General features: G+C 35.6%; 1 protein-coding gene and 1 long non-coding RNA gene across 3 annotated transcripts; one reads left to right on the top strand and one right to left on the bottom strand.

Moving 5' to 3' along the window:
• Positions 1-1473: 1473 nt before the first annotated feature.
• LOC111057181 (ionotropic receptor 75a) lies at positions 1474-18837 on the top strand. 2 transcript variants are annotated; one of them, XM_039421609.1, is made up of 9 exons: positions 1474-1782; positions 4402-4719; positions 9065-9210; positions 10495-10665; positions 12148-12374; positions 13740-13951; positions 15391-15478; positions 16044-16230; positions 17934-18837. In XM_039421609.1, the coding sequence occupies exons 1-9, from the start codon at positions 1630-1632 to the stop codon at positions 18442-18444; spliced, it is 2013 nt and encodes a 670-aa protein (XP_039277543.1). In that variant the 5' UTR covers positions 1474-1629; the 3' UTR covers positions 18445-18837. The 2 variants fall into 2 exon arrangements, with proteins under 2 accessions (XP_039277543.1, XP_022200313.2); XM_022344621.2 differs by lacking the exon at positions 1474-1782 and adding an exon at positions 3471-3744.
• Positions 18771-22466, bottom strand: LOC111057178. Its single transcript, XR_005570544.1, has 3 exons — positions 21299-22466; positions 19885-20068; positions 18771-19231 (listed from the first exon to the last, which is right to left on the bottom strand). It is a non-coding gene; the product is annotated as an uncharacterized LOC111057178 (long non-coding RNA).
• Between the last annotated feature and the right edge of the window lie 2442 nt (positions 22467-24908).

Below are 24908 nucleotides of genomic sequence, written 5' to 3'. Positions count from 1 at the left end.
TTATTAATTTTTTTTCGATTTTATGTGTTTTTAATTTTTTTTTCTAATTTTTTTTTAATTTTCTTTTCAATTTTTTTTATTAATATTTTTTTTTTATTTTTTTATTTAAAAAAAAAAATTTTTTTCTTCAATTTTTTTTTTAATTTTTTTTTAATTTTTTTTTCTAATTTTTTTTTTTAATTTTTTTTAATTTTTTTTTTCAATTTTTTTTAATTTTTTTTTCTAATTTTTTTTTAATTTTTTTTATTTTTTTTTTAATTTTTTTTATTATTTTCAAATTTTTTATTTTTTTATTAATATAATATATATATTTATTATTATTTTTTTTTTTAATTTTTTTTTTTTTTTGGGTGATCTTGAGGTTAGGGTGGTTGACCTGGATGACCTTGAGGTTAAGGTGGTTAACCTGGATGACTTGAGGTGGGTATGGTTGACCTGGATGACCTTGAGGTGGGTGTGGTTGACCTAGATGACCTTGAGGTGGGGTGGTTGACCTGGATGACCTTGAGGTGGGTGTGGTTGACCTGGATGACCTTGAGGTGGTGTGGTTGACCTGGATGACCTTGAGGTAGTTTGGTTGACCTAGATGACCTTGAGGTGGGTGTGGTTGACCTGGATGACCTTGAGGTTGGGGGTGGTTGACCTGGATGACCTTGAGGTTAGGGTGGTTGACCTGGATGACCTTGAGGTAAAGGGGGAGTCTGGGACACTTGTGTCCCAGACTCCCCCTTATATATCTACTTTGAAGTCAGTTACTTGCTGTTATACATTGAGGTGTCTCAAATTCATTCATTGAAAACATAGGTATTTATTCATTCGTGTAACATGTACAGACGAATAGGAAAAGCCACAAACGTTTTTGTCTTCCCAACACAAGTTACAAATTGCAGTAGGCTATCTGGTAGATATAGGCCTAAACTAAAAAAAAAAGAATTAACTTACTAAGAATTTTTTAACAAAGTTCACTTTTGAACTGATAACTAAAGTATAGTGTACAAACAGAGAAATAAGATAGATACAAATAAAATAAAGAATGAGAACTGAAAAAATAGTTAATCGTCAGTTGAGAAAATATTTATGAGAATGAGATATTGCATTACGGTATATTAATAGCTGTACCTATACTGCATATTAAAATTGATGATAGAAACGAGATTAGGAAAAGAGCATGTGGGGGCAAAAGAAGTGACTTGATTATAAGTAATGCTCCTGAAATTATCAATCTTTATCAGGAAAATTAATTAGATTATCACAGTGAGCGCTTCACTTAAGACGGTATTTTTTTGAAAGTAAAGGTATTGAATATTGTTATTACTCCATTTAGTTCAGTGTACTGGAAGTATTTTTTATGGGGTAAAAAGGTATTGAATATTATGATTATTATTTCGATCAGTTCAGTGTGCCTCAATAATTTTTTCACATTATTTTTATGATCGAGCACCTTCATCTATTTTATTAATAATCATTGAGAAAATTGAATACCGTATTGTAGTTGACTTGATCATCAAGTGCCAAAATAGGGAGGTTGAAAGTTTTCTAATCCTTAGAAGTGCCAACACAAGGGAAAGAAATAAATTATTAGAGAGATGGAATTTGTTGTTAGATAAGTTGCGGCTGCTGCGTGCAGTGATGGGTGAGGGAGTGAGGTTGGCGGTGCTCGACTTGCCATTGGCCGAGGAGCTGCAGAGACCCGGTTGGCTGGAGGCGGTTCTCAGAGTGCACACCTACCTCGCAGTCGCCGTCGACCTCGACTGTCCCCGCGCTCACGCTCTTCTCTCCGAGGTACACTCGAAAAACATCAAACCAAAGATTATTTATTAAAAATAATATTACTACCGTACAATACTAAAATTTCTTACAAAGTATTTAATTTATTGTACAAAACACAAGAATCATAATAAATAATTATGATGATGAAGGAATAACTTGGCAGGACTTGGCTGATCCTGTACCGTTCCCCTTCCAAAATTTTGATAGGAAGTTAATGTTGTACAAATTTATTCTATTATTAGGTTTTGAAATCACACATAACTTGATTTTAGGTCAAGGAATAGTTGTTTGAAAATTTTGAATGAAATTTATTAAAGGATATCATATTTTCTTGACATAATATTGAGAAGACTGTCGAGCAGCCTAACATGAACTCTGAGAGAATTACAATGCTTGATATGGGTGGCATGGAATGATTTATTGTTGTACAACTCAGTTCTATGAAGTGGAACAAGCAACAAAAACTGGGTCGCTTGATATCCCTACTACAGTAGAGTTACATGTAGATATCTGTGATCAGAACTACTATTCTGTAAATTCAAATTCAAATTCAAATTTATTCAATCCAATTCACATACTTACAAATTTTGAGAAAAAATAATACAGCTTAACAATATTAGAGTAATAAGTTAATATTTTATAAAGTACATAAAAGTCTAATTTATTAAACAAATAACAATAACATCAGACAAGAATTCGAACATGCTAAACCAGGACTAATTTGTGAATTTGGATAGAAAAATACTGCTTGCTGAGAGTACAACCTACCTGTACCTACCTAATTTAATTTGAATAATCAGCTTTCTCACCAAATAATGTAGTATCAGAGTATGATCCAGGTATATTTCCTCAATAAAATTTCATTCCTTTGGAAGCAACAGGCATGACACATAAGCCGACTAGGCTATATTGTTCCCAACAGGTCTACAAAGTGAATATATTTGAGGTCAATTATTTGCTGTTATACATTGAGGTGTCTCAAATTGATTCACTGAAAACATAATTATCTATTCATTTGTGTACAAACATGTACAGACGAATAGGAAAAGCCACAAACGTTTTTGTCTTCCCAACACAAGTTACAAATTGCAGTAGGCTATCTGGTAGATATAGGCCTAAACTAAAAAAAAGAATTAACTTACTAAGAAATTTTTAACAAAGTTCACTTTTGAGCTGATGATAAAAGTATAGTGTACAAACTGAGAAATAAAGATAGATACAAATAACGTGAAGAATGAGAACTGAAAAAATAGTTAATCGTCAGTTGAGAAAATATTTATGAGAATGAGATATTGCATTATATTAATGCTGTGAAAGCTATACATATACTACATATTAATTGATGACAGAAAGGAAATTAGGAGAACATGTGAGTGCAAAAGAAGTGGCTTGATTATAAGTAATGCCCCTGAGATTATCAATCTCTATCAGGAAAATTAATTAGATTATCACAGTGAGCGCTTCACTTTATGGCGGTATTTTTTTGAAAGTAAAGGTATTGAATATTGTCATACTTCATTTAGTTCAGTGTACTGGAAGTATTTTTTATGAGGTAAAAAGGTATTGAATATTATGATTATTATTTCGATCAGTTTAGTGTGCCTCAAAAATGTTTACACATTTTATGATCGAGCACCTTTATCTATTTATAAACCATTGAGGAAATTAAATACCATAATTGTACTTGACTTGATCCTCAAGTGCCAAAATAGGGAGGAGGAAAGTTTTTTAATCCTTAGAAGTGCCAACATAAGGGAAAGAAATAAATTATTAGAGAGATGGAATTTGTTGTTAGATAAGTTGCGGCTGCTGCGTGCAGTGATGGGTGAGGGAGTGAGGTTGGCGGTGCTCGACTTGCCATTGGCCGAGGAGCTGCAGAGACCCGGTTGGCTGGAGGCGGCGCTCAGGGTGCACACCTACCTTGCAGTCGCCGTCGACCTCGACTGTCCCCGCGCTGACGCTCTTCTCTCTGAGGTACACTCGAAAAACATCAAACCAAAGTTTAGTTATTGAAAGGAATACTACAACAATAAATAATCAATTCTCTTACAAAGTATTCAATTTATTTTACTTTGTACAAAACACAAGAATCATAATAAATGATTATGATGATGAAGGCATGATGAAGGCTGATACTGTACCGTTCCCCTTCAAAACTTTGATAGGAAGTTAATATTGTACACATTTATTTTATTATTAGGTTTTGAAATCACACATAGCCTATCACTTGATTTTCGGTCAAGGAGTAGTTGTTTGAAAATTTTGAATGGAATTTATTAAAGGATATGATATTTTCTCGACATAATATAGACAAGGAAAGCGACACCAATAAAAATCAAAAGCAGCCATTAGGCCCGCCGCGAAGTAGACCTACGTTAGTTAATCCACGAAAAGCAACCCGCGCTGTGGGATGTTTTGTAAACCATTGCTATAGAATTATTCATAATCAATCAGCTGACAAGTGTATTATTCATTGCATGTATTACACAGATGTCTAGAGAAGCCTAGCAATGGTTTACGAAACATCCCACGGCGTGGTTTGCTTTTCGTGGATTAGCGTGGGTCTGCTTTGTGGCGGGCCTTATAACGTGGACCCCACTCTAGGCTACAGCTGTGTGATTGCGTTTCCAGAGCTCGTCGCTGGGTCTGTTCAACACAAGCTTCTACTGGCTGCTGTTGAGGGACGATGCCTCACTGCACCCTGAGCAGGTGATTGACAGCAACCTGTCCTTGTCGCTGGGTTTAGAGACCGAGTTGACGCTGGCTGTGAACGCGTCATCGGGCCGCCCCCGGCTCTACGACGTCTACCAGACGGCGCCACCCCCGTGGGGCCGCACCTTCGCCCCTGCCATGAATCTGCCCGGCAAGCCTGTCAACTGGAATCCCCGCACCTGGAAGCTGGACGGCCGCACCAATCTGCACGGACTTGTGCTTAATGCAACCATCGTTGTAAGTAAAAATATATGATTAAAGGAAAATCTTCTATGTAAATGAAAATCGAGCCTCAAATTTTGACATTCAATAACTTTTTCATGTGTGCACCAAATTTGATGATTTTTTTAGTTGTGTTCGTTATGTTCAGGACCAGGTTGACGTACTTTCAAATTTCTCCAAATTGGTTTGAAAGTTTTCAACTATCACCTAAAGAAAAGCTATCGGTTCCCTTCATCAATATCTTGCTGGAAATTATGAATGGGTTCACTGTTTCTGAATAAGAACTCCAGTTTAGAGCAAATCAAATTATAATTTCATAGTTTTTTAGTCATTTGAAAATTTCAGATTACATCAGAACAACCAATCACACACAGATTGAACATAATAAGAATTACAAATACGTCGGGTATAATCATCTAATATAAGCTCAAAGGTTTTCTCAAAACTAGAAACAATTAGGCTACCAATACAATCTAATGAACTTTAAGATATAGTTTATTTACAAGTCAATATGCAGTGCATCAATCAAAATTATAATCACTTTGAACAATTAATTACGACATAGCAGTCAGGTATTTATAAATAAAAGCTATTAGCTTCTACTTACATTAGTGTAGCGCTTTCGGACACTAGTTCCTTCATCAACACTGGCTGTCACTTCCGTTGTTGAATACATATGGCTATTAAGCAGCGTGGGTTGTGGGAGTGGCGGGAATTTTTGAACTGTTGGCGGCGGGGGTGGCGGGAATGTTTGAATTTGTGGATTATTGGAGTAGGAGGTTGAAGAGGCTGTGTGATTTGAAGTTGGTTTGCTCATTAAGGATGTTGTGGGGGTCTCTTTTAGTGTGTTTGTATATTTCAAATTGTTCCAAGGTGTTTAGTTCAGGTCCTTTGTTTCTGATGTGTAGAATTTTTAAATTTGTGGCTATGTCTGTGTAGGTGTGATTGTTTCCTATCAAGTGGGTAGCAAATGCTGATTCGGGGTTGTTGATGTGTTCTTTGAATCTTTTTTCAAATGAACGGCCGCTGTGCCCAAGGTAGTATTTTTGGCAATTTGAACAGTTGAGTTTGTATACCCCTGGGTTTTCATATAGGTTTTGTTTCTGTTCTCTTGTGGTTAGTAGGTTTTTGATTTTGTTTTTTGTTTGGAATGCTATCTTGAATCCTGCCTTTTTGAAATTCTTTGCTAAACTGTTGGACTTTGAGTTTATGTATGTTAGTGTTATGAATTTGTTATTTTCAGTGCTGGGCTTTTGAGTTTTTCTTTTCATTTTCTGTTGGATTCTGTCTATAAGTAGTGGATCATAGCCATTAGTTTGGGCCAAGAATTTTATTGTGTTGAGCTCTGTACTGTAATCTTCTGTTGATAAGGGGATGGTGTTTAGTCTATGGATCATTGTTTTGAAAGCAGGATGTTTGTGTTGAGTGGGGTGATTGGAGGTCTGGTGGATAAGGGTGTCTGATGTAGTTGGTTTTCTGTATATATTGAAACTGTGCTGATTGTTCATATGTATGCCATATGTATTCAACAACGGAAGTGACAGCCAGTGTTGATGAAGGAACTAGTGTCCGAAAGCGCTACACTAATGTAAGTAGAAGCTAATAGCTTTTATTTATAAATACCTGACTGCTATGTCGTAATTAATTGTTCAAAGTGATTATTTAACAAGCAGTTCGTAATGGAATCAAACATTGAAGAGCAAAATTAAAAATTATTTCATACATTAAGTACCAAAAGTGCTAATAAAGTAATAAGTATAATATGAAATTAACTGTTAATATCTTATTATACAGTCAGCAACACAAAATTACATAAATTTGAGAATTTCTTCAAGTTCAATAGAGACATCAATTACGAAAACTTTAATAAAGTATTTAATAATTTCAATACAATCAGCTTTAATTTGCCATATCTGTTCATTTATTTATTCTTCAAATAACATTTAATTAATCTATTCTTAGAAAACATCTCATAACATAATCAAATACATGTTACATACATCAATATGAAATAACAATCTGTATCATTTATCAAAATTGCAAAAAAAACATCAGATCATCACAAGAAGAATAACTTCAACACATACTTCAATATATTCAGACAATTGGTCTCACAATACAATCATCAATAATAAAATATATCTGCATTAATATATCTATATTTTGATAAAACTGATGTATCTGAGTTTTAACGATTTTGAATATCGAATCGGAGATTAGATTTTTTATATGGAGAAAATTGTAACATCACAGGGTTTATCTATATATATAAAAGCGAAATGGCACTCACTCACTGACTGACTGACTGACTGACTCACTCACTCACTCGCATAACTAAAATCTACCGGACCAAAAACGTTCAAATTTGGTAGGTATGTCTTTAGAGGCGCACTAAGAAATCTTTTGGCAATATTTTAACTCTAAGGGTTGTTTTTAAGGGTTTAAAGTTCGTCTTTTAGCATGTATATTCTTCTTATCCCAATCTCTTAATTATAATTGAAATTTCCATATCATATGTTAATATAGAACTATAATCTAGATAGAGTACCTCTTCGAAACAGTTGTTAACTGGCAACTAAATTAATAATTTTAATTTAAAATTTAAAAAAAGAAATCTTTTGGCAATATTTTAACTCTAAGGGTTGTTTTTAAGGGTTTAAAGTTCGTCTTTTAGCATGTATATTCTTCTTATCCCAATCTCTTAATTATAATTGAAATTTCCATATCATATGTTAATATAGAACTATAATCTAGATAGAGTACCTCTTCGAAACAGTTGTTAACTGGCAACTAAATTAATAATTTTGTCAGGTTGGCATTAAGTTGAGTTGACTTTGTTAGGTTGGCACCAAGTTGAAGATTTAAATGCATTTATCGCGGAAAAATTGATTGGGCACTGCTACTTCAATCCTGGGAATATTATATTACTAGCCGTAAGGCTCGCTTCGCTCGCCATATCCGTTTAGCAAGACGTTTAGTCTGGACCCCCGACTGGATTGTCGTTTCGCTCGCCTGCTAATCTCATTCTTGGACGATCCAGTCGGGGGTACAGGGGGCGGAGCCCCCTGGCTAGACGGATATGGCGAGCGAAGCGAGCCTGACGGTTAGTGGCCTATAAAATTAATATTCCTACATCAGGACTCTTTTCTACGTTCCTTGAAAGTTTACATGTAATCCTTATGGGAGAAGATTTGTGAGCTGGCCACACACAGAAATAAAAATCAGCTGTTATAATCATTGCGTCATCCAACAGCCGTAGATATATAGTGGACAAGAGTGTGTGCTGCTCCCTTACCGCCCATGTATTTTATTCTAAACGCCCCGACTAATAACAAAATGACTGTTCTGTGTGTAATCATCCAACAGTTCGGCCTCAGGTTGAAGACTTAATGCTCTAAAGACATTGCTTTGTAACGAATAATTGTGCTGTCTTCGGTGTTCAGAATTGATTGATTTTTAGTAAATTATTTATTTTGCAGTTGGAAAATTATAAATAAAATGCCGCATCGCGCCTCCTCAGGCTTTGGATCCAGCTAAAGTTTGTCATGAGATGCATTAAACTATTTGGCGGTACGCGACGGACAAGCTAGTAATAAATATATTTATATTTTGGGATTTCAAAGTACTTTACTGTCTTCCTACTTTTAGCCGAGTCCTCCATCCTTGTCTGTCTCTACACTCACCATCTCTTAAATTCCTCATTACCATAGCCTCATCCACTTCATCCCTCCAAGACCTTCTTCTTCACTTCTTCTCCTCCTCCGCCCCAACGGACTCCAATCTGTCACTATTCCAATCCACTTACTGGCACTATGACCATACCACATCAACCTCATGTCTTCTATGAGTTTTATTATATCAGACTCCACCTTCATTCTGTCCCTGATCACCTCATTCCTCACTTTGGCCATTCTGGTCAACGCACAGCATCTTCTCCAAAACTCCATTTCGACAGTTTTTATTTTATTTTTGTTTTCTTGTTTGTCACCCACACTTCTGCACCGTAAGTCATTACACTTCTCACGATGGTATTAAATATTTTTACTCTGTGCTTTGTTTTCTTATGGATATTTCAACTATATAAGAGGGGGTGCAACTGCCTTATGCAACTCCTTGGCTGTGCCAATCGGATTTTTATTTCTTCCTCTGTATTGCCAGTTGCGTGATAGTGTTAATTTTTGAATGATATTCTCGAATGTTTGAACTTGCTGAGTTGTTTTTTTATTCATCCTATGATCTGACGAATAGTAGCGTATTTAAAACCTCGATACAAAAACAGATTATGGACCCAGAAAAATACAAATGAGTTCCTAATGTTCTATACTAACAACTAACAAGTGGTTCATCTCATTAATTTCAGATTCAAAAGTATGGAAATAATGGTTGGAGACCAAGTGAATCAGAAATCATCGAGTACCTCACCAACTATGAACACAACTACTACGACACAATGACTAAATTCAGCTATGCTGTTTTTCTCTACGCAACACAGCTTTTCAATTTTCGGTCAGTATATTGAATGGTGGGCTTTCCATGGTCCTATAAATAGAACGGCATGGCAATATGGCACTCACTCATTACCAAATGTTGAATAATCACGTAGGTAGACTTATACTAGTCGAGCCAAAATGAATAGACCTTACTTATTAAAACACTTATTGACATGGGCTGCTTTTAAATTAATAAAACAAAATAAATCTTATAGCACTCTTTATTCTTTAAAAAACTTTAAAGTTAATAGTTCAACTATTTAAAAGTTTTTCAAAGAATAAAGGGTGCTATAAGATTTATTTTGTTTTATTACCTTACTTATTGTATTTCCATTTTTTGACATTTTGCACATCATTATCCCATAATTCAAAGTTATATTGAGATAATCATTATTGAGCAATAATATACACATGCATTTATTTATACTTCACTGAATTTTATCTACTTAATTGTAGATTTATGGCAAATGAATTGAATTTGAAAAATATTCACATTTTGATGCAGCACCGTGTACTCGCAGCACCAGGCATTTTACTTACAAAATTGAAAAGCCCTTCAGCCTGTGTAATGTTGTCATTCCATCTATGAATCAATTAAAAATCCTTAATATTTTCTGATTCTACAGAACTGAATTGGGTCATCATATTGTTTAAGTGTATCAGCTTTGTACAATGAATTAGTGCTGAAGGCCACAATATGGTGATCATAATAATGGTTGAATACTTATGATCTATGTACCTTTTCAAGAATGTAAAGAATAGCTTTGTATGATAATTCTATGTTGAACGTTCTCTCTTGATTAGTGTGCTTAATTAATTACTTCGTATCTTCAAGTCTTTTCTTTTCTGGTGGGTGTAAGGCTGTAGGGTGCTTTCTTCTATTAAGAGTTTTGTCATAGAGGAAAGAGGGCTTAAGAAGATGTCCCATGATATGAGCCATTTATCTTCTCAATTCAAAGCATATTTTTGTTAACTGAAGCCGATAACTGTCGACTACTGTCTATTATTAGTGTATGGCCGGATGAGAGTGTAAGAAAGACACAGTATGACAGACTACGAGCGTCACATAACTTCACGTAAAAGAACTATTAGTAATATCGGCTTGAATAATCAGTGAAATTTGGAACATAAACGCCCTATATCATAGGCTATTTTCTTATGCTGTCTTTTGTCAATGGTTTATGCATATAATGTAAAACAGGGGTCATTTGTAGGTTTTTCGTTGTGTCATTGATCAGTCCTCGAAAAACCAATGCTATATATTATAGACTTGGACTTGCATGATGAATACTGTGTTTAGGTCACGCATGTTCCCGACTCCGTCGTGGGGCTACAAGTGGAATGGCACTTTCGACGGCATGGTCTCTCTGCTGATGAACGGAACCGCCAACGTGGGCATCACCACTGCCGGCATCAGGACGGTGCGGCTGCCTGTCATCGACTTCATTTCATCTCAAACCTGGCTCAATGCGTGAGTATCATAGAGAAACGGAATACTAGAAAACGGATATTATAGGACTCATTAACATTAATGTAATCCAAAATAACATAAATGTAATCCTATTAACATAAATCTAATCTAATTACATTTCTGTAAACTAGAACATAGAAAACGGATATTTGTTCGTCTCTGGTGATTACCAACTCAAATGATAACGGATTAACAGATCGTCTGTATTCCTATTGAAAGATTGCAATTATGAAGGAATAGTTTCACGAAGAATTTCACTGATCATGGACAATCTGTCAACCCAAGCTCAGTATTGATGCATCAAGGGCACCTAGCCAGCGGCCACATCCCAAACCAAGGGAAAGGAAACGTGGAGAAATCATAGGCAAGGTTCATGGATTTGTGGAAAGGATTAATGGACATTCCAAACTGAGGAGTGTGCAAAATAAGGAAACCATGGGCAGAGCTCATCGATCCACAAATCACGTAGGATTGAAAAACAATTGTACAATAATTTTTAATATAACGCACTATTGAATTAATGATTGAGATTTTTCCAATATTTCATAGATTATTTACAGATACAGAGAGCAACCGGATGCAAGCAACGCGAGGGAAACTTTAGCAACTCCATAGTTACCACATTTTTGCTAGTACGGTAGCGTTGTTATCACATCACCGACGAAAACGAGTTGCACTTTCACAAAAAAAATCAGGGGTGCCCACCCACCTCCAAGCTCATAATCGCACGCCCTTTCTAATTCAGCTTCTAAGCTTCTACCCCGTATACAATAAAATGTTGTCGTCAGTAGTCATTAAATACTATTTTTTTGGGACCCCCCAGTATTTGATTATTTGATTTTGACCCTCACCCCCAAGAATTTCAAGGACGCAGTTTGCGTCCGAACCCCCCTAGGCACCTCTGCGGAAAAGGTGAATTTATAGTGTTGTTCATATTGAGGTTGTAGTGCTGCAATCTCAACTAGCCATAGGTTTGAATACTTCAATTTGTCCAGTTTCGGTTGTGTTGCTATCACCCAGTTGTTCTCTGTAAGCAAGTGAAATTTTCTTCTCAGTAGAGAATATCACAAAATTCCAAAAAATTACTCTCATTAATGAATCATTAATAATTTTTCAAATAATTCATGTGATTTGTATTCTACTGACAACTCACTGATAGACCTACTGATTCAATCAGTGAGCTTTGACAAATCACTGATTGACCTACCGATTCTATCAGTGAGTTTTGACAACTCAATGATTCACCTAAACCCTCTGATTGTTGTAAAAATGCTTCATTTGCAGTGCGTCATCTCATTCCATTGAATAAATAAATGTTCCCATACATTAGCAGAAGAACATAAAAATGCAATACAACGTCAAACAATAACTAATAAGAACAGAAAAGGTAGACAGAGAACAGAATAAATATAACAACAAATTAATTCAACTACGGTATTAATTCGGATGAATGAATAGCAGCTGTATGATGTGGCTTTTCAGACCGAAGTTCATCCTGCGACACCCGCGCACGGCCCGCTCGACTCTGAACATCTTCCTGCACCCGTTGTCGCCCGGTGTCTGGTTCAGCATTGCCAGCATCGTGGTTGTCACCGTGGCCGGCACGCACTTCATCGGCTGGGTCCAGGTCAAGCTCAGTCAGCTCAACGTCACCGACAACACCTGGAGCAGCTGTCTCATTCTCGTTGTTGGCGCAATATGCCAACAAGGTTATTCAATCACTCACAAAAGTTCAATATTATTGAAACAACCAATGCCAATGAGACTCTCTAACTTATCAATCAATTCTTGAAAGAATAAGACGTTCATGTTGTCAATACCACTATATTTGGGATGAAACATCAACGTTTCATTCTTTCAATTATTATGCAGATGACCACAACATCTCCTATACAATCAAATAAATTTTTGGCCTAGTGTAGAGATTTTATCAATAATATTACCGTATCAAGTGAGCTCTCCAATTTGAATTATATATTGCTCATATCCTCGTTGGTCATTCAGTTCTACCATAGAGAAACGAAAACTATAGGTTTGAGTTCGTATAACATCGTATAAGAAGTTATAAACAGTTGGATATTTCATTCATCTCTGGTCCTACAATGGGATTCACTTCTACAACTGTCAGGATTGGTTGAATGGGGAGAATTGATGCGAATAATTTCAAATAAATTCCTCTTCGGAGGAGTTGAATCCCTCTTCGGAGGAGTTGAATCCCTCTTCAAAAAGTCTGTCTATAGTGGAAGAAAGTTTGGAGATTGAAACCTTAATGAACAAGTAGACCTATGCAAATATTTCTTCCTATGAAATATATGAATATCAAAGTGCTGAAGGATTTGAATTCCTTCTTAGAAGGTCTGTTTGTAGTGGAATAGATTTTTGGAGGCCAAAACCTTGATGAACAAGTAGACCTCTACTATACATTTATAATATAAGGATTTTTCTTGCTTTACAATATTAACGTGCTGATTTGTTAATCGAGGTAATACATTGAATATGGATCAAGACACCAGTTATATTAGCTTTAGTGTATTTCATAGTTGAATAGCTCTGAGCACACGGACCTGGTAGGCCTCGATACATAAGAATGTTGCAATGTTGCACACGGGGACAATAGTAGGTTCTATTGAGCGTTCACTAGCTTTCGCGGGAACAAGAGATTAGAAATGCCGTATACATTCCGATTCTGAACATTTCAATTCCGCGTTCCCGAGACAGCTAGTGGAAGCTGCTAAAGCATCCCTATTGGATGCAGGCTGCTAAAGGCCTACGCAAACTTTCCCAGATTAAAACTCTGACACCAGACCTGAGCCAGCAAGGTCACTCGATATTCTTATATGCCCAGACTGATGAAACTGCCGCACAATAATAAGGCAACTTTGCTAAGTAATCGTATAGGATTGCCCAAGTTTGTTAGCTAACTTCAGTCAAATAAAGCATTATACTATATGGATTGAAGATTTTTCATTTTCTCACTTGTAGAAAAATAATTGCCTGAAATTACAAAATCTGTATTTAAATTAAATATAGTTCTTGAAGTATAGTTCTATAGTTCTTGGTTTTCATGCGAACAGGATCATCTGAGGTGCCGAAACAAATGGCTGGTCGCATCTTCTTCCTGAGTCTACTCGTTTTCACATTCGTTGTCTACCAATTCTACACTTGTAGCATTGTCTCAACTCTGCTTACCGAACCACCCAAGACCATCCACCAACTGTCAGACATCATGCGCACGCACATGACAATTGGCGTCGAGGACATCCTCACTGCTCGGGACACTCTCTATGTGCGTACAATTACTTTCTATCATATTTTACTTTATTGGAAAATTTTCATGGTGAAATCGATGTCATAAATCTCTTGATTGGTAAGCATTACTTCAATTGATGAGCCTTTTGCCTCAATTTATACTTTTGAATACACGGAGTGATCCGTGGTCTAGTGAATAGAGTGCTTGCGTAGCAGCACGGGTTCAAACCCTCCCAATACCAAAAGTTTTTTTAACCAGATCACTCCCGTGTTATCGGATGGGCACTTTAAACTGTCGGTCCTGGCTGAAGTATGACAGTCGTAAGGCCCATTGACGGCTTAAATTATATATTCAGGCGGTGGGACCTTCCCGTAAGGGACTCCCCACCAACAAAAAGCCATTTGAATTTACTTCACTTCTGAATCGTTAGCAATTTTTACTGGGTGAAAATCATCCATAGCTTATGTACCGTACAAAACTTAAATGAAGACTGTGAACTCATGTTTCACATGACTAAAGGTTGAAAGAAAAATCACCCAAGAATCTCCTGGGCTATGTGAGTGGTTGTTATAATATCTCCTTATGGGCTGATGCGCTTTCTCTCTCTTGATGGCTGTACAGCCTGGGGTGGGCTATGGTATTCTCTACCACTCTCCTCCACTTATCTATGTCATCAATCTTGAACTGCCATCCTCTCACTACCAGTCACATGTTTCATGTGGCACATTTTCACATGTTGGACCATGGATTCTTCGCAGCATCCTTCTCTCAGCAACTCTGAATGCTTTCTCATTAGCAACAGTCATCAGGCTCCACAGCCATAGACCCATAGACAAAGATGGGCCTCACTAGTATCTGCTGGAGTCTGAGCTTAGATGCTTTGGAGAGGAGCCTGTTTTTGAACATTTGCGAAGTGTGCTCTGATACATGCCTGCATTGAGTCTCTTATGCATTCCTATATAGGCTGTTGGAGTTTGTGAGTATTGTTCTGGTTATTCAAAGCTGTAATAGTACCTAGTCAAATAAATCAGCTTTAGCTTTTGGGTATACAGAGGCTTGAAAGTACTATAGGCTACTCCACTTTTTACAATCTACAGTAATCCAATCAATGAATAACCGCTGGTGAATAGTCAACTCTAATCAGAATGGTCGTGGAATTCAGTATATAATGGTATTTACGGATTTAAAAGTCCAATAAATGAATTATATAGTTCCAGTAATGGAAAAAATACTTATGGAAGTGTGCCCTTAATATTTTTCAAAATTAGATTCTCAATTATCAGGAAAAACCTTCTTGATGAGGAAATGATACTTATATTGGTTTCAATGACAGTATTAGTTTTATTGTAAGGACTTATATTAGTTTTAAATGACACTATTAGTTTTACTAGGCACTAATGAATGCAATAATTGTGTCTAAAAATGTAACTCCTCACCCAAACATTCATAGATATTATGTGATTAATTATTTGCAGCGGTTCCAAGCTGATCCGGAAATTCGTAAAATGTACTTGACAAAAATCAAACCGAAAAAAGAGGATGCGTTTCACACCGTTGAGGAAGGTAAGATTAATGATAAAATTGATAATTATTCTTATAAATTACGAATATTCGCAAAAAAATTCACACATTAAAAACTCTTTTACAAACTGAATAAAACCGCTGGCAACATGAACTAGCCAGTACTATCAAATCTAGTATTGTCGCTACAGTTCTTCACGTATTACATCGTAGTAGTGTATATGTTTCCTACTGCAAATACCTATGATAGATCATTGTCTATTAGATGTTCAAGAACTACCAGAGATAATGGAGATAAAATTTCGATCAATAGTTTCTATGTGATTGATCATTGAGAAAAGCATATCCGTGGATATTCAATGATCATTGAATTTACAGTTGGCTTAGGCTTGGGTTCTAGGAAACTTATTAATCTAGTGAGCCATTAAATTTAGATTTAATATAGATTTCCAATGGTTCATTAGATTTGATTAGAGGCCTAGAAACCGAGCCTTAATGATATAGAAGACAAAAGCATTGCATTCGGAATGCATGCGGCTTCTCAATTGAAATAGTAGCCTATTTACGGTGATAATAATTGGAATGAGATGATTCGGCTTTGGCACAGGTGTTGCTCTGATGAAACGAGGTGGGTTTGCATTCTACGTGGATCCAGCTGCCGCCTACAAACTCATCGAAGACACGTTTTCCGAGCAGGAGAAGTGCGACCTCACCGAGGTGTGGATGCATGAGCCTGATGTGCACACTCTGCCCATACAAAAGCGATCACCATATAAAAAACTCTTCAATTTTGGGTAGGAGTAAGCACATTTATCCTTTCGTATTTTTTAATGAGCTATTTTCGATATTTGAGATATTTTATTGATTCTAATCAATTTTGGGTAAGAGTAAGAACATCAATCCTTTCTAATTTGTTTATCGAGCTACTCATGATTACTCTCTTTGGTCTCTTGAGATTAAGCTTGAGACTGAGTACTAAATAAGATTAATATTAAGATAGATTAAGCCTCTTGAGAACTGGTACTTTAAGTTAAGTAACAATACTCATAGTTAAGAAAAATAATGCGTATAAAGAAAAATAAAAATCTCAGTACCCCTTTTGAATTATTTTTATCACAACATGTTTCAACATTGATGCCATTTTCGAGTCTCTTGAACCACACACAGCAGACAGAGCACAGTGACACAGCACGAGCAGAAACAATTTACATGGCATCAATGTTGAAACATGTTGTGATAAAAATAATTCAAAAGGGGTACTGAGATTTTTATTTTTCTATATATTTTTATTACAAGTAGCCGTATACAGAAAAGAGAAAATAATGACTACCTAGTAGGCCTATTTAGTTGATTGAATTTTCAATAACGAAATTATCCGGAAAAAGTACAAGTTTTTCAAATTCTATGTTGTTTAAAGTGAGATTCACGCTATAATGACAGTGGAAATGATATGATTGCATGGTTCCCACAATTTCAGTAATCATCATTCGCCTTTTGGACCAGGCATTTGAATCCTATTTCCAAAAAGTGAGTCTGAAGCTCATTTATATAGATCATTGATCATTATTATTATCTCGAAATAAAATTTCAACTTATAACTGCAATAGTCATGATTTTTGAAGAGATTAACTTGAATATTCTGGTTCCCGGTGGCTCGGAACTCATCTAAAGCTAAGCTGTAGATCCACTCATCTATTATGAGGTCTTCAAGTTCAATGACATGATGAACCTCTAATATCATGCAACATCAGAGGCCTGTTACAATACTATATTCTCGATATCCCAGGGAATTGTACTCTCACCAGTTTCACTACCGATCATTATTGTGTTGTCAAAACCACTCATTCATTAAAAAAAATTGAGATACTTGTTTTGGTTGTTACATCGATGGGAATATGATATGGGAGTGATTGGAATACTTGGGCGTGTCGGCCAATGACAGTAGTTCTCAACCTTCATTGGTCAACAGCTAGTGGCCAATCGTGGGGCTTCAACCATACTACATAATATTCTGCTGCTCGATCTTTATTAAAATATTGTTACTTGAGATTCAGTTTGCTAGGGTTTGATAATGATGTAACAAACGAAGATAGTATCTCATATCGTTTTAATAAGTAAGTGCTTTCCACAGTATCAATTTGTTTTCATTTAATAAATATAAATATATATCTACCACCATCATTGGTCAACACCAATCGTGAGGCTTCAACCATATTACATAATATATTCTGCTACTCAATGTTTATTAAGAAATTGCTACTATGTAGAGAATCAGTTCACGGAGGCTTGATAATGGTGTAACAAACGAAGCTAGTATCTCAAGCCACTAATAATAAATTAGTGGTTTTGCCAATATCAGTTGGTTTTCATTCAATATATGCATGTATCATAGATATATGGATATCTACCACAACATCACCTTCACAACAGCACAGAAAGAACATTTAATTGTTATTTGTAGATGATTTTGTAATGTAGACGATAATGTTTGTTGAAGTATGCGCCTGGCGTTGGAGTACGGCGTGGTGAAGCGGGAACGCCGCAAGTGGCACAGTCGACGGCCTGAGTGTGTGTTGGCCAAAAACCACCGCAGTCATGTCAGCATCGGATTGATCGAGTTCCGGCCAGCCTTGCTGCTGCTTGCCGCCGGCATGATGCTCGCCCTCTTCGTCCTCGTGCACGAGATCATGCACCATCGCGGCGCCATGCGTCACGCGAGGCAGAGACCACGTTACAGGGGACACGACGAACGAGTGGACAAAGCTGGACGAGGACGCTTTGCCAGAGGCTACATTAGATCAACAAGAGATGACGATGCCGGAGGCATTGTCATTAGTGGTGATTATGCAGACGAAAGAGGAAGGAGAGGTTTTGAAGGAGAAAGAGGAGCAATAGATACAGAGTACAGAGGAGCGAGAAGAGCTGATGCTGACGTTTTGGAGGCCCGTTTGGGACTTGCAAAAATGAGAAGAAGATCCTTGCTGCCAGCCGTGGATCCTAATCCCTAGTTTCAAAAGAGTGGAAAGGTTTTCCTTTGTAATGGACTCGAGGTCTAAGGAAAGTTGAGAAACAAAAAAGAATTTATGTTTTTCACCATTAAATCTGATTATCGCTGTGAGCCTGTATTTCAAGATGGAACAGTATAGTATTTAGTACTGTACTCTATTATGTAGAGTATCTCTAGTAGAGTATGTGTTATGATAGTGTTACCGAGGCAGCAATATTCATATTCAGAATATAGTGATACGTTAGCCTAGTTTCCATTCCACACAGTTAGCACAGTTAGATGATCATAGATAACAGAGAATGACAAAAAATTGAAATTGATAGAAATTAGTGGAATGTTAATCTAGTTCTATTACTCACATTACTTATGAGTATAACAATAAATAGTGTTGAATATCAGTAGTCAAAGAATTTATTAGTAGGAGTTTGTCTAGAGAAAAATAATAAGAATAGATTCAGTTACTTGAAAAGCCTTCAGCTTTTGTGCATTATTGTTAAGGTATATTTTGGAACAAATGACCCTTGAAAAATATCCGTGCTCACTTCAATCTTCAGTCTTATCATTTCATAGATGAAAGATGTATTATTTCATACTATCGCTTTGCGGAATAATGTATCACATACGGAAATTTTGAAAGTTCCAAATGTTTTTGGGATTATATTTTCTGGAGGAGGGAAAGATCATTGCTATGTTCATCTATTCTGAATTGAGAAACATGATATTATTATGAGTCTTCGATGCATTTTTTTCTCGGTCGGATTCCAAAAAGAGCCAATATAGTAATATATCTGGAAATAAACACAACTTGGATTAATTTCCAATAGCATTTGGTGTATTTATAGTAATTCAAGTATATTCATAGTAATTGGGATGGCGTACTATTTATTCTTGATTGATGATGCTAATAGTAATATTGCTCTCAATCCGTAATTTTCATCATTATTATAAATCTATTGAAGATAACACTAACTTAGTTTGTATCAATTTGAACAAAAATAAAAACTGTGAATGAAACAAAATCAAAATAGTATAATCTGAATAAACCACAACCCCGAATTATGAAATCGGAAAAATTGGTTTCGGTATATTTTATTGTCTTCACTTTAGTACAACGATTTTATAACATTCTATATAGAAAGATGAGAATTAATCAGTCAACATTAATTTACTGCGTTGTAAATTGTAATAGATTTAACATAATATACCGTATATATCTCCAAATATAGAAATCCTAAGAAGAAGAGCAGTAAGAGTAATAATGAAAATAATCCCACATAAGAAGTCATCATATTCAATCAAATCCATCTATGAGCCAAGTCATTGAATTTTGAATTTATACGAGTACTACCCTCATAACGTACTTATTAATTTGTTATGAGTGTTAGTCGATTATACCGAACTTATCTCATAATATTGATTATTGAGTAATCAGAGTACTCACTAGAAAGAAGCGAGCTGAACAACATCACAGCAATGATAAGACAGCATCGGCAAAAATTTCTCAAGCAATGCCAAGAGTCTTTCTGAGTTTCAGTTTGAGTCTCTGCTACCTTCAATATACTCAGATTACGCTCTGACTGGAAAAGTGGAATAGACTCCTCGTTGCTAGGTGGTGTTGCTGGCCTCTAAAATAAAAGATGATCTATGTATATTAATCATACTGTAGGTACTGTACAGTTTGTGGTAATTCACAAGAATCCATTTCATGAAATAAAAAGGCGGATATATTATACTGGGTTGCACCAAACGAGTCAATTTTAACACTGTATCAGTAGGCTACAATAATCAGTGGGTGTGATCAGCTTTATTCAAAATCTGTTAAACTCAGATACAATATTATTTAGGGCTCTTATCTCTCAATTACTCTTTATTTGACTTGTCGCAAATCAAGACATGACGTAACGTGAATCTGCTAGAATAGTTAATATCATAATCTCTAAATATAAAAATACATGTCTGTGTGTTTGTTTGTTCCCTATAGACTCGAAAACTACCTACTTGACAGAACGGCATGAAACTTCGGGAATATGTTGTGTGAATATCGGGGATGGTTTCTGACTAGAATTTTTTATAGGGGGCTAATGATAATTATATATTGATCAATTCTACAAACCTGTTTTCGAAATTGTCGGCCGAGCGGCTAACGTAGAACGGGAAGATCATCATGATTCAAGACAATGTTATATAATGATATATATGTTATATATGTTATGCATGAGTTATATATGTTTAAGACCATTGTGATAATATGATTTAGCATCTAAACTTACCAGCTGTAATAAACACGTCACTCTGTGATAAAATATTGTTCACTGGTATTAAAACGGTAGTTTTACGCACATAGGAAGTCCGTATTGAGATGTAAATAGAGTATTGATTGTCAGATAAATTTCATGATTCACCAAATAAAGTCAATTGTGACATGAGATACATTGACTTTTTGGCGGTACGAAGTTCGCCGGGTAAGCTTGTGATCTATATTATCAATATTAGTAGACTGTCTACTAACTTTGCATGATATTATAATGTTCACACATGCTTCCTCTATCATGCAGGGCAGTTCCCTCGTAATCTTCAATATTCCATGTGTATATAAAATAAAATTAACGTAATCATGAATGCATATGAACAAATCAGCTGTAGCCTCAATGCAATAAAAAAGCTATAGGATCGTTGAGATGTTCACTTCGTATATAATCACATAAAAGTGCAACTATACTACTGATTTGACAGATTCTAATTATACGTAAAATGGGCTGGATACGATACGAAATAAGAATAGCAAAATATGATTAAGATTATTGATAGTAACAAGCGAAAAGTGTGTACAGTTATGGATAAGCTTATTTACTCACAAGTAGAATTTTGTATAAGGTTACTTTCTTCATGCTTCACAACAAAATTTGTTTACTTCTCTGGGGAAGTACGTTTCTAGGGAACATCAGTTACTGATAGAAACTGATCATGATAAAACCACTCATGTATTATTTACTACACTTGTTTTTGAAACTTCTATTGACTGTGCATGTTTCTAATAGTGTAGCAATGGCAAGAAGATAACTTTGAGTAATTAGATGGATAAGGAGAGACTTCAGAAATCCATGCACAATAAATACTCTCTATTTTCACTTGTCCGAAGTCATCTGGTGTATGCTTCCATATTATTTGGAACAGAGACAGATTCTGTACATCTTAGAAAATTCAATCTGTTCAAATAAGGTTTTGCATCTTGCATTAAAACGACTCATGCAGTTATATATTACCACTATATCACCACCCTATGACTAACAGCTATCGGTGTATTACAACTATAATTATTATTACCAATAATGGAATTTCCAAGCGATAACTCACAGTCTCCACAAAGTGCACTATTCAACTCCTCGTGTTCAAACTCACCATATTTTCAATGTTCTATACCTAGAGAGTTCAAAAGAAAAGAGCTCCTAGATATAGAATCTAGGAGTTGATCCTATCTTATCTGTTTGAATTCCACTGCTTGAATTTACAGTATTTCTATAAAGTCTAGCTTTTTGATGGTTTAAAGGCATTCTCCCCAATATAAGGAGAGATGCTTATCATTTGTAGGGATACGAGAAATAAGTATTTTTTAATTTTTAATCTGCGTTGTAACGAACCAGGTCGTATCAAAGCCCTGAGCTTCCAAGCTGTAATATTCATAATTATTAAAGCATATAAAGCATTTAAAATGGTTGAGTGCAGAGATGAGTTCGTATAAATCTCAGCGCCCTTCACAGCCAGCATTACACCCATTACCACGCGCATTACACCCTTCCATGCTCATTAATTGAAATTTACAACTTGAAAAGAAACACCAACATCATCACCACATTACATAAATTACACCCTTAAGCCCTCCATCTGCTTCATTACACGCGTAACCATTGAATGTAGCAAGAGTAGGTAAAAGTCAAGATCTGTTATGAGCAAGGTCAAAGCGTGTTGGAGGTGTACTTATTGCAGTCTCCTTCAATGAAAAGGCTTTCTTCTGAAAAAGGTTGGTAAGGAATAAGAAGAATTTTTAGATAAGAAGTTTTGTTCGCGATTCATTCAAATTCATTTAACGAGTCAGCAATTAGTGGGCTAAAGTACAGTATAACCTGTATATGGTTATACAGAGTGAGTCATAAGTATGGGAACCCTTCAATAAGTTGGAGACTGTTGTAGATAAATAATACTGTGATTTCCAGAATAAGTTATTGGTCTTATACTCTAACTTTTGACGTACAACTGAATTTGAACCCCTCATTAAAGGGTGACTTAGGGGTTGTAACTCGAATATTTTGAATGTAAACACCCATTGTGTGGTACATCATTTTAAAGGTCTTTTCAGAACAAGAAAGTTGGTATCAATAAAAATATTCTATATCTGTATCCAAAATGGCGGGTGATTGAAGTTTTAGTTTTCAAGGAAATGAGGGGTTGTAACTCAAATATCTTGAATGTAAATACCCATTGTGTGGTACATAATTTTGAAGGCCTTTTGAAAACGAGAAAGATGACATAAATAAAAATGGTCCGTGATACTTTTATCCAAAATGGCGGCTGATTGAACTTTATCAATTATTTCTTCAAAAACTAAAACTTCAATAAGCCGCCATTTTGGATACAAGTATCATAGAACATTTTGATTGATGTCATCTTTCCTGGTTCAAAAAGGCCTTTAAAATGATGTACCACACAATGGGTGTTTACATTTAAAATATTCCAGTTACAACCCCTAACTCACCTCCTTATGTGGGGTTGAAATTCAGTTGTACGTCAAAAGGTATTCGACCAATAGCCTATCCTGAAAGTTACAGTATTATATCTACCACAGTCTCCAACTTATTGAAGGGTTCCCATACATAATATGACTCACTCTGTATAGTTACTGTAGGCTAAAATTAGTGTTCAATTGAAATTACATTTTAGGATGCTCAATTAAGACAAGTTGGATGGAATAGCTTAGTTAGTTACCTTAGCCTCTCATTCAAACTTGATCACTCATAATTGACTGCTCCAGCAAACAGTAGGTGAAGTTTGAACAGCTTTGTCCACTGTACCATTCACTCACGATCGTGAAACAATTAACAATTATTACTATAACTAGAACGACTATTAACAATATACCATCCACGATATAATATCATTATATACTGTGCTGTGCAAATTGTAAATTGTTTAAAAATCCTCAGTTCTATTTCGCAGAAGATAATCAGGACTTAGTTATGTTTTGTTCAGGATAATAGATAATATTACGATAACTAACAGTTCTTGTAATAAACTAATAATGTGAGAAAAAGTACACAAATCTTGATCCTAGACTTTCATCAAAGCTGAAATTTTGTATGAAAACACGTCCATTTAACAACTTTAATCCTTCCATGGCCAGTTCAAAATGAATTCTAGTATACTGTTCTGAAAAGTTCATCTAATTATTTTTAAAGTACATAAGCTATTCATAGTCATAAGCAGTAAGTAATAATGGGGAGGTTATTTTCTATTATATGAGGAATGAAAAAAAAGAGATTTAAAAAATTGTATTCAGTTTAGGAGAGAGCTTTTCAAAAACAAGAGTTTTGAAAATAAACTGAGGAGAATAGAGAATGGCCTCTCCGGATGAAGATGCTAATCTCATTGAGCTAGATGCAAGTAAGAGTGGCTATCTGTCTGGAGTCTGGAGTTTTCTGTTGTGTTAATGTTTCGTAGTAGTTCTCGGTGTCAAGCACTCTCTCGAGTTGTGAATACTCTCGCCTTTCGCCACGGGAGTTCAGACCCAAAGCTCGTTACATAAGGACTTCTGAAACTGCTTATCACGTTGCCTCTTCCAAATACTACCTCCTTTCTACTGCAATTTTCTCTTAGGGACTTTTCGTCCTCAATTTCCTCAATCGTTTTGTTAATTTGAATAATCAATGGTTGAAGTGAACCCGCGTTATAAATGTTGAGAATGGAGCGAGTCAATGATGTTGTTTCGTCCGATGTCTTGAATTTAATTCTACTGAGAATTGAAAAACATGTATGGAAATTGCTTATCTACACATTTTTGATAATAGGTCTTACTCAATATTATTATTTGAACTCTATGATCTTCGCAATTACATTATATTATGATTGATACTTGTCCACACTATGCGTACTGTACTAAGCCCCAAAGCGCAATACGCCGTTTTCTAACCACCGTACAAAGCAGATTTAGTTAAAAGCGGATCCAAGTTCATTTGAATACGTGTATTTAACTTATAGAACACATGTAATCAAATGATACAGAAAACCATGGAAGAAACTGAATTCAACCATAGAAGAAACTATATTTAACTATAGTATAAAGAATATTAGTAGGCACTATATATCCAGAACTGTACTCCATGCAGGGGCACAAGCCAAAATGAATTGTTTGAACAAATAGTGTATGGAAGCCAAAATTTATCGGTTAAATGGATAATAATTTATGAAAAATAA

This window comes from Nilaparvata lugens, chromosome 2, assembly GCF_014356525.2.
Source record: "Nilaparvata lugens isolate BPH chromosome 2, ASM1435652v1, whole genome shotgun sequence".
NCBI classification, from domain to species: Eukaryota; Metazoa; Arthropoda; class Insecta; order Hemiptera; family Delphacidae; genus Nilaparvata; species Nilaparvata lugens.
The sequence above is the reverse complement of the archived record's forward strand: the minus strand, read 5'-3'. Positions and strand labels throughout refer to the sequence as shown.

What these genes read in the sequence shown, in the direction of transcription:
- LOC111057181 (XM_039421609.1), top strand. Translation starts at nt 1,630, where the DNA reads ATGGGTGAGGGAGTGAGGTTGGCGGTGCTCGACTTGCCATTGGCCGAG. An exon ending in GTTTCACACCGTTGAGGAAG is followed by an intron (nt 15,479 to 16,043) that starts GTAAGATTAATG and finishes GCTTTGGCACAG; the next exon opens with GTGTTGCTCTGATGAAACGA. An exon ending in AAAAAACTCTTCAATTTTGG is followed by an intron (nt 16,231 to 17,933) that starts GTAGGAGTAAGC and finishes TGTTTGTTGAAG; the next exon opens with TATGCGCCTGGCGTTGGAGT.